The following is an 11,258-nucleotide window of genomic DNA, read 5'->3' on the forward strand; positions in this document are numbered from 1 at the left end:
CTATCTTTATGGCAAGTTGATGCATTCGTCTTTTGGTCTTATGATCAGCCGTTGGTTTTGTTTTACGGTTCGCATCGGCCAAAGCTCTCGCTGCATTATACTTGAGAGAAACCTTTGTGTTGATGTTTCTCCGGGTCGTAAAGCATCGCTCTTCATATATTGGATGCCTGCCCGCGGTTGGTCTTAGTGTCGCCTCTCTTTCTTTGTCGCCGGCTTGTTCTAGCTGTGGTAGAGTAGGCGTTCCGCTTACATAGCCCCTTTTACGGAGTAATTCAGCATGGTTTCGCAGACGTTGCTGCGAAAAGTGCGATAGGTAATTGTAATTAAAATGTTTGAAGGAGTCATTTTTAAAAAAGTCAAAGAATTGGGAAAATGGATTTAATATAATGTAAATATTTATTTAAATTGAACCCAACATCATATATGCATTTATATAGTTCAATAATTTGTTTCTTAATCTTGAAACCTTTTTTCTCGCTGCATTCAGCGCTTAATAATTTTATTTAAAAATTTTAATTGAAAGGAGCTTTCGAATTAAATAGTTAATTATATTATTGCAAAACTCATTTCTAAAATAAACAGACTATAAGCTATTAAAATCTATAAACAAACGTATTGTACTCATGACGCACAGTTGGAGGAAATGCACTTTTTTCATTCAAAAATGTCCAGAGCCTTCAATTTTCTTGCGATTTTCAATCGTTCTGTTTTAAATTAAAGATCATTAAATTCTAGATCTTGACTCTCCGAAATGTTGTCTCGTCTATTTTCTTATTAATAATTTTTCCAGTCAAAGTATGAACAAAGTCTTATTATCGGTGAAAAATTTTTTTTGTGCTAAAAGTGCTTCCCATTAATGTAGGAATGACATTTAATAACAAAAATAATTTAAAAGTTTATAATAACCACTGTGATAAACAATTTTTGTGTCAAAATATTAGAATTTGAGATTTTTCAAATGATAATTTCCTTCAATGGCCAGAATGACTTCAGGTATTCCTTAAATAATAAATATTTAATAATATTTGATATAATATAATAATTTAGATTTTTGTAAACAAATTAGATAACAAATTTAAAATGTTTGCCCTTTCGTATAGAAATTTTTTTGCACTAGAATATTACAAAAATATTACAAAACTATTAGAAGAGTTAACAATAAACACTGTTATTAACAATTCTTCTGACAAAATATTTAAACTAAAGGGCATGCTTTTCGGTGACCACGTGACCAAACTAGTCTCTGGTTATGAACATTTTTTTTGGTTTTCACTGCGTCCACACGAATTGAGATATCATGTTTAAACTTTGACACATAATATAAAAAGCAGTAAAGAACGTTTGTATACATCAATATATTGGTAATTTTAAAGAAAGTTTATTTATAAATTGATGGAATAGGATATTACCATTCGAGTTATAGCACTTTGAAGATCATTTTTGGTTTGATCCATTTTAGATTTTTTTATACGCTCATATTGAGCACTGATACCAATTTTATACTAAATCGTCTAAACCTTGAAAAAAATTAATATAAGCAATAAAATTTGCACCGTCGTTGCAAATCAGCAAATAAGTATCTGCACACACGTAACCTATCATTATTTTTTGGGCATTTTTAGGGATTTGTAGCGGAGAAAAAAAGAAACTTTGAACGTCGATAAAGTCGAGATCAAGTGACTAAGTTCGTTCATGAAATTTCGGTGTAAAATGATTTTCATTTGTTTGGTCCTAAAAATAAAAGAGAAATTTCAAATTGTTATGAATAATTCTCAAGATATAATTTAATTTGCTTATTTCCATACGGAGCGAATTTGTTTACGCGTACATACCCAGGAAACAAAAATCCATTCACTTGCAAATAATTATAATTTATAATATAATTATAATTAAATTAATTAAATTAAAATTAATTAATAAATAATAAATTAATTAAAAATTAAATTAATTAAATTATAATTAATAATTTATATTGTAATTAATTAAATGATCTTGCAATATAAACACCAGCAATGTGCTCAAATTTACTCGTCGGAGTTCTCCAACCAACTTCCATAATTCTTGACGTTGAATCGATCAGCTGACAACTATTGTTGACAGTGAACCAACCAGCGGGACTCAGCGTCGGACTCGCCTTGTCTTTCGCTCCCGTGGCGAAATTTTATTTTTATTCTTGGAATTGTTTCATACCAGCACAAAAAATCTACAAGAATATATAACCATTAGAAAATTTTAATTATTTTCTGAAGATGCATATTTCTCAAGATAGGACTTGGACGAATTTTCGAGTATGACATTCTAAGATGTTCCTCGATTTTTTTAAATCGAGGCATCTACTTTATCGACGTTAAAAGTTTATTTCTTAATTCCTTCAGTATTTTACTCGAAAACTTTCTTCGTTATTATGAACATTTTGATATATACAATCGTTCCTTAGTGCTTTCGGTATAACTTCCTAAATCCTGAACACGATATCTCAATCCGTTTGGACGTAATGAGGACCGAAAATAATGAAAATCAAAATATTCTCTACAAAAATTTTATGAACGAACTTATTCACGTGATCTCGACTTTATCGACGGTCAAAGTTTCTTTTTCTCTCCGTCAGAAATCGCTAAAAATGCTCCAAAAATAATTATAGGTTACGTGTATGCAGATATTTATTTGTTGATTTGCAACGAATGTGCAAATCCGGGGACTAGTTTGGTCACGTGGTCACGAAGAGCATGCCCTTAAGGTTTTATCAAATTTAAATTTTCTTTGCTGGCCAAGTCGGTGGGTTATTGTCTAAAGATTTTGTATTGAGTGAATCCGTAGCCATTGTAGCGATTAAAGAAAATAAAAATTTGGATAAAACCTTACATTTGAATATTTTGTCACGAGAATTATTCATAACAATGGTTATTGTTAACTCCTTAAATATTTTTGTAATTAGCAGTTATTCGTCCAACAGCATAAAATGTTTCCAGTGTAAAAAAAAAACTTCTATGCGAAAGGGCCAAAATGTTGATTTTTTTTATCTAATGTATTTACATATATTTAAATTGTTATATTTTATCAAATATCATTAAATATTTATTGTTTCAGGGAATACCTAAAGTCTTCCTGGCGCTTCAAGGAAATAATAATTTGAAAAATCTCAAATTATAATATTTTGCCACAAGAATTGTTTATAACAATATTTATTATAAACTGTTTAATTATTTTTGTTATTAAATGTAATTCCTACATTAATGTGAAGCACTTTTAGTACCAAAAACTTTTACCGATAATAAGACTATTTATCAATTTGTTTCCAACAAATAAATGGAATGATAAACAAATTATTTGTATTTTATGAGTCCCTGAACATTAATTTTAGACAATATAAAGTTTTCCTGATCAGTTATCATAGCATAACAAATTGTTATTTACAAAATTTCAGTTTTTCCATGCTTTGAGTAGAAAAATTATTAATAAACAAATAGAGAAGACAAAAGTTCGGAGCGTCAAGCGAACGAAAAAAGTGAATTTCCTCCTACACTCCGTCATGAGTACGGTACGTTTTTTTATAGAGTTTAATAGTGTATAGTCTGTTCATTTTAGAAGTGAGGTGTGCAATAATATAATTAACTATTTATTTCAAAATCTCCTTTAAATGCAAATTTTTTAATAAAATTATTAGGGGTTGAATTCAGCGAGAAAGAAGCTTTCAAGATTAAACAACAAATAAATGATTGCACTGTATAAATGTATTTACGATATTCGGTTCAATTTAAATAAATATATACATTATATTAAATAAAATGAAATCCATTTTCTCATTTATTAGCCTTTTCATTAACTTTTCACCAAATTATTCCCTCAATATACAATATACGTTATATATTTTTTATTAATTCTTCTGATCATGTATATGTTTTTAATGTTTTTGTCATTGAAGTTTTTATTATTTTAAATTTTTTCATTTTTTCATTCAATAATAAGAGCAAAATCCATCACAAAAATATAAAGTTCTAACTACTTTCAAAATGTATCTCAAAATTAAATTTTATTCATATTAAACGAAATATTTTCATGACTTTTTCTTTTTTTAAATAATTAGTAATAGTTATACTTATTTTTTCATCTATTTTTTTTTGTTTATTTGCAAACAGCATCAAGTTTTTAATTATTTTTTCTTTTTCTTAATGCAATTCAATGAAAAAGACAGACCTACTTTTTGTGGCGTCATTTGTTGGATTAGTTTAACCGACAATTCTCTTCCGGATCGTAAGAAAACAGGAAAGTGGAGGCGATGCATGGAGCTGCTTTTCACGGAGTCCTGTTTTGAATTAATCGTGGAATTAATATTTTGCATATGAGTCATTTCTAGCTGCTTTGTTGGTTTATGGCAAATTTTATTGTTCGAGAACCGAGATACGAACTCGATGTGTAAAATTAATTAATCAGTTTATTGAAATTCGAACACCGTGAATAGGTACCCTTAGAGATATAGATTTTAGTTAAATGTAGGCTCAATGCCCATAATCAGTAGATGCGGCGCGAGCTTAGTTACCCGCCATAAATATAGACGGCGCGTCCGGCGAAAAAAGTCACTTCCCCTCTACCCACCGCTCCCCGTAGATTGCAACCATCGATATAGTTTGCCAAAAGTCACTTGGAGCGCTGAAAGCAACTCTCGGCATACCTTCGAGGCGCACTGATGGTAACTTAGTTTGGACAAGAACCATTTAAATTAAAAGTAAATTTGCCAATTAAAGCGTTTTTGCATTTTATAACAAACGCTAAATATCCACGCTTTGTAAAACATGGTTATTTTAATAGATATCAGAGAGAAAATTAAATGTATAATTTATATTATACAGTACTCAGAGTACAGATATTTTTTACATTTTCAGTAGAAAAGGTATTGCATTTGTGTAAAATTTAACGTCTTGACACGAAAAACAGGTTTTTACGAGTGTTTCTGCCTGTTTGTATGAATATTTGTTTGCGAGTATGGTAACTTTTGAAAAAATAATCTATTATATTGGCGTTTGGTATACTCTTTAAATCTCAGAAATTAAAGATCAAATTCATTGGCTATTTTTGGTGAAAATTCAAAAAGTTACAGAATTTTCAAAATTTCTGCGACAATTTTTTTTAAGATATAAAAATTCCATGTACGGCTTATCGTAATAATTGGAAATTCTAACAATTTATCGTATCAACTTCTTTTTCTAAAAAGAATATTCCCAGAATTTTAGCATTTTCAACAAATTAAAAAAAAAATCCAAAATGAAAATTGTAATCTCCAACGCGAGACTTGAAAAAAACTAGAGAGAAGATAAGCGTTGCTTTCTGAAAGCCTTACAAGATTATCATAACTTTTCAAATTGTTTTGTATAATCGAAAATTCAAATTTTGAAAGCACCAAAAATAATGAAAAATTCAAAATTTAATTTAGTAATCAAACTGTACAAGATGCGACAAAAGAAGAGAATTAAAAAATTGTGCACCTTAAAAAGGTCCAAAAGTTTTTACCAATTACTTTTTGATACGAAGGTTAGTTTTTGTTTTATTCGTAAAAAGACAACATTAAAAATATAAGAAATAAGTGTTTAGACAAACGACATAAGCAACGAAAAAAATAAATAGATAAAAGTTGTTTACTGAAAAAAGAGCTAATAAAGGAGAAAGCATGCATAAAGAATACATAATAAGGAGTAAATGAAAACAAATTCACGAATTTGAAAAAGTTTCGATGAAACCAGACATAGTCAAGGATCTTCAGAAATCATGAATTAAAATTCACCTGTGAATCACGGAGGTTCAAAATGTCATTTTTTGACAATCGCAATTATACAATTATAAAATTTTATATACATAAAAAGTTAAAGTTCACGTACAAAAAAAAAAAAATAAGGAAAGAAGATAAACAAGGCAACCCCTCAATCCCTTTAATGCATGCTTGTTTTCTTCATTTTTCCCTTGGTTATTTCTTCTTTTTTTAATCCATAAAAAATATATTTGTCAATATTTCGGTATTAATTCAACAAAGATTGTCCACATGACAAAATTTAATTTAGATAGTGTCAAAATATAAATGCAATAACAAAATTATTATAAATTGAAAAAATTTTTTATTTCAAATTGGATAAGCATGAAATTACAATTTCTCTTTAAGTTTCAAAGCTAAATTTCAAACGCAACCGCATTTTCTGATAAATTTGAGCTTTTCAATTTTCGCAACTTTTAGCCTTGCGAAGGTAAATACAAAAAATTAAATACATTTCCGGTTGAAAGCAAGGTCCAGTAGTATAGCTTTAACTATTTGGAAATTATTTTTTAGTTAAAATTAGTTTTTCAAACAATTGCTCAAATTGCTTTTTTCCCTATTATATCATTCAGTTTACAGTACGCAATTCGAAAATCTTTCACTTCAGAATTTTCCGTTCAAGTTTTAATATTTAAGCGTACATTTTTCATTTCGAATTTTAGAATGCAGTTTTTAAGACTTAAAAATTTAAAAATTAGAAGCATTTTAATTTATAATTTTAAATAGAAATATTTTTTAGTTTATCAACTGCGAATATAGATTATGATTCTTTTTTTAATTGAAGTGGACACCAAGGATTCCCGACAGAATCATAATTGATTTCACAACACGATTCGGAATTTGTTTAAAATTGAAGAATTTTCCAATTTTCATGTTAAAAATTAAAATGTTCAAATTGGAAAGTCTTAGCAATTAAACAAATGGAAACGCACAATTAAAACTTTATAACCCATTTTCAATTTCAAATAACTTCAAAATAAATATATATACATAATGAAAGGCTTTTATTAGAATTTAAAATATTGTTTTAGTTTCAAATTTGAAAAAGCCTAAAGAAAAAGAACAGTTGCTTAATATTTAGAAATATTTCACTGTTCAATTAAGATTCCTAACTAGAAATCAAATATTCAAAACTAAACAAAAAGCTAAACTGTTAACGTTATAATTTTCATTTTTCTATTACAAAAAAAGTAATTTAGAAGTAAAATTCCTAAATTTTGGTGTATGATAAATTTCAAACATCTATTATTCCTAGGAAACTCTCTCCACCCCCCACTCTCTCGAGTGAGCAACAGAAACAATTGTCGTGAATATAAAGTTCCAGTATATGCGGCACTTCCCGTTCTCAACAATTGACTCGATTTCCCTACGAACATTTAGAGGAGCGATATTAAGGTTAATGCCGTAAGTGCCTTTGAATGTAGGTCGTTCCCGCGTGAGTTGGGCAACTAGATAGTATGTGAGCTAAATGCTCGGGGTGTGCATGGCACGTCCTGTAGCTATCATCCGGGCTAGCTATCATCGAGGTCTCTTTTATTTTCCACTCTATATGCTGTACCTAGAGTAATCCTTTTGTGAAGACCTCCAAGACAGAATATTCCGCGACCACCTTGACGGCGTGAGATGTATAGTCGCGGAACGGAAGACTTAAGATGCATGCTTTTGTTCATGTGCATAACCTTTCTTATCCCGATATCAAGGGATCTGAGCTAGTTCTTCGTCCATGGAACTACTCCAAATAAATAGAATACTACAGGGACGGCAAGCATGTTTGTTGCAGATACTTTCTTCCTCGCTGACAGTTCGGAAGACCAAATCTGCCGAATGAGACGTTTGTATCTGCTTCCGAGAGTATCCTTTATAGATGTCACATCCTGAATGCGGCTCTGTGGCAAGCCCAGGTATGTATAAGTCTCTCCAGCGCAAAGGTGTCGTATAGTGCTTCTATCAAAGAGCTCAGGATCTTCAGGGATGCCATCAAGTTTTCCTCGCTTCAAATAAACCTTAACGCATTTGTCTAATCCAAATTCCATTCCAATTTCCTTAGTATACCGGTCGACAATCCCTAGAGCTAGATGTAGTTGATCTTGGTTTTTAGCATAGATCTTAAGATCGTCCATATAATATACATGAGTGACCTTGTACTTTCGATCTGCAGGTTGGCCGCACAAGTACCCGTCGGAATGGCGAAGTACTAGAGATAGTGGCAATAATGTAAGGCAAAAGAGGAGTGAATTCATGGTGTCGCCCTGTAAGACACCTCTCTGGAAGGTGACCTTGTTAGTTGTCACACCATTTTTTTCAGATGAGATAGTAAATCTGGGTTTTCAAAGCGGCATCAATCTCTCTATGCACCCAACTATTTGCGGATGAATCTTTAAGATTTCCAAAAGACAGATGATAAGTCTATGGGATGTAGAATCGAAAGCTTTCCGATAATCAATCCAGGCCATCGATAGGTCACGCTGGTAGAATGCTGCATCTTTGCAGATCCATCTATCGATGAGCAGGTTCTCCCGACATCCGGCTACGCCTTTCTTTGAGCCTCGTTGTTCATACATTTCTTTCCACACAGGTTCAGTTGCCTGAACAATCCTTTCATTTAGGATAGCTGTGAATATCTTATAAAGCGTGTTCAGACAAGTTCTTTGGGTCAGCTAAGTTGCCTATTTTTGGCAGGAGTATTGTGTGCCCTTCCACCAACCACTCTGGAATCGGCTCTTCTGACTTCAAATATGTGGTGAAAATACGGGCCAAATGCTGATGGGTTGAAGAAAACTTCTTCCACCAGAAGGTTTTGATACAATCTGGTCCCGGTGCGGAATAGTTCTTCATCCCTCCACCTCCTCGGTAGTGATGGGTGGGCATTCTTTATCATGTGTTGTGAGGGCAACACATAACTCCTTGAAGCTATTTATATTTTCTGAGTCTTCGTCCAGTCTATGCTGAACTTCGTAGACTTCTCTCCAAAATACTTCGACCTCCTCTGGTTTGGGTGGGTGTTCGACAGTAACTGGAGGGTCTTGGAAGAGTCGAGATGGGTGAGAGAGAAACTGTTGTTTTTCTCTGACCCACTTCTCCCTCCGCTCTAGACTTCTCTTAGCGTCAGATAGTATCCGTATTCTCTCAACAATATGCTGCCTGATGTTCAGCAGCTTTGACTTGTTAAGTGTGTGATAACGGGTCCGGAGTTCGCGTACGAACTTTCGAACCTTGGCGGTAAAATTCCTGCCAGATGTGATGTAGTCAATCACAGATTGAATGCGGGACGCGTACAGTCTTGCCCAGTCTATCTTAATGGCAAGTTGATGCATTCGTCTTTTGGTCTTATGATCAGCCGTTGATTTTGTTTTGCGGTTCGCATCGGCCAAAGCTCTCGCTGCATTATACACACAATAATTGATAGCCCAGAGATCGGATTCACCGGAAAAATGTCCACGAAGCTCGTCATCCATTTCAGCCAGATCCTTAGGCTTGAGAGAAACCTTGGTGTTGATGTTTCTCCGGGTCGTAAAGCATCGTTCTTCATCTATTGGATGCCTGCCCGCGGTTAGTCTTAGTGTCGCCTCTCTTTCTTTGTTGCCGGCCATTTCTAGCTGTGGTAGAGTAGGTGTTCCGCTTACATAGCCCCTTTTACGGAGTAGTTCAGCATGGTTTCGCAGACGTTGCTGCGAAAAGTTCGATAGTTCAGGGTGTTTCTCGCACCACAGAGCATGCAGTCGTGCCATGTAACCCCGTTCACGGGCCACACTCGCATCGTAGCAGTCTAGCAAGTCGTGATTCTGTTGCTCCGTCCACCCAAAGGTCAGGAGATCCCGCCGATCCATCGCATTGAATCCATTTTCATTGGCTCCCACAGCTCTAGATTGGTCGGCACTGTTGGCCGACCCATTGTCGTGAGCCCTGCGCGTTCTGTTGTTTTGAACCGCACTTACTACAACTATGTTTGGTTTTGTCATTGTCGTTCGCACGAGAAGATAGGGAAAGGGGTTCATCCATCCTTGTAGAGCCCCGCATGCAAGGATAAGGCTGCGTACTCTGAGAGGTCGCCCGGTATCCCAGAGTCACCGTTCTAGACCTCACCCAGGTGCCATTCAGCTTTCGGCAGGGTTTTCACACCTCCGCTTGGGGGTTAATTCCTTCGGGATCACCCCTGGACAGGGACCCTCTATCTGCAACCCGAGGACGCGTTATATATATATATATATTTATTTATTTATAACAAATATAATATAATATTCTTAATGCTGTTTAAAATCTGACTACGTAATTTTATCTCATTGAAATTTCTACAGTAAAAATGCAAACAATGCAAACTTGATAGGTGATGGAAGTCTATTTATTTAGTTAATTAAATAATATTTTATTAATTATATAGTCAATATTATTTGACTTAAAACGTATATGTTAAGAAAATGGTCGTATTTTTTTTCTGCGGTGTGTTTTAGTCACCGAATTGATTAAGGGTACACTTTGGAAGGTCGTCACTCGTGATCGATTGGGGGTGTAAATTTTAACCTGTAAATGTAAGTTAAAATAAGTCACCTTCGGCCTGTGCTATCTCTTGATTTATTGTATTTAAAATATTGTTCTTTTTTGAAATTACAGGTATTTACGTCAACTTTAATTTATTTGATGACCATTTTTAGATCTAGCCCTCGGAATCCGAGTTTCAGAGAAATCGAAAATAACATGTGGTTTTTGGAAAAAAATTGAAAAAAAATTGAAAAAAAATCTAGGTTCTTTGATAAGTCTTCATTGCTAAACTGTTGCTGGTATTATATATATCGATACCTAAAGGACGATGGTTAGCGCCAAACAGCTGTATGTCGCCTTGTTGATCAATTTATATTGTTTGCTGAACCACTTTACTCTAATTTCTTATCAGTTACCCGATTTTTTTTTTAAAATAGATAGTAAGCGCACATACCCCAACCGGGAAATCCTTTGCGGGGCTGGAAAATTGTTCAAAGTGCATTTTTAAAACCTCAAAACCGAATTATCATCGACTGCTTGTCAGTTTTGAGTGTTTCATGTATTTCGCCATTTTTGTGCACCCCGTTCCAACAGCCTTAATTAAAGTCACTATTTCAGTTAATAATTGTAGCAGCTGAAGAAATTAGTTCCTTGTCTAGCCTAAAAATAATAATAGTTCAAAAAGTGGACTTGGCATAGTATAATTCTACGGCGACGGGGTGATAATTGCATACAGTCGCGTGTATATTATTGGGAATTCCGGTTGTATGAGCCAGCAACGATGAAGGTATTTGGGGAATAATAATACGAGAACATTTTTTTGCTCTTCGCAGGCTAGAAATGTATATATGTATAACATATTTTAAACTTTTGGATTACAGATCAAAAAAAAGAAAGCACAAGAAACAAGAGAAGAATGAAGGAAACTCTAATTTGCAGGACGCAGATGCAGTATCACATGGTAACATATCTAATATTATAT

At 33.3% G+C, this 11,258-nt stretch overlaps 1 protein-coding gene across 1 annotated transcript in view; it reads left to right on the forward strand.

Moving 5' to 3' along the window:
* The window catches only part of LOC117174488 (protein FRG1 homolog), a 57,401-nt gene that overhangs the window by 6,062 nt on the left and 40,081 nt on the right, over positions 1 to 11,258 (forward strand). Inside the window, exon 2 of the mRNA XM_033363650.1 lies at positions 11,158 to 11,237. Within this exon, the coding sequence (XP_033219541.1) occupies positions 11,158 to 11,237 (80 nt within the window). The remainder of the gene's footprint in view (positions 1 to 11,157; positions 11,238 to 11,258) is intronic.

The sequence above is a fragment of the Belonocnema kinseyi genome, chromosome 1 (assembly GCF_010883055.1).
Source record: "Belonocnema kinseyi isolate 2016_QV_RU_SX_M_011 chromosome 1, B_treatae_v1, whole genome shotgun sequence".
Lineage (NCBI taxonomy): Eukaryota > Metazoa > Arthropoda > Insecta > Hymenoptera > Cynipidae > Belonocnema > Belonocnema kinseyi.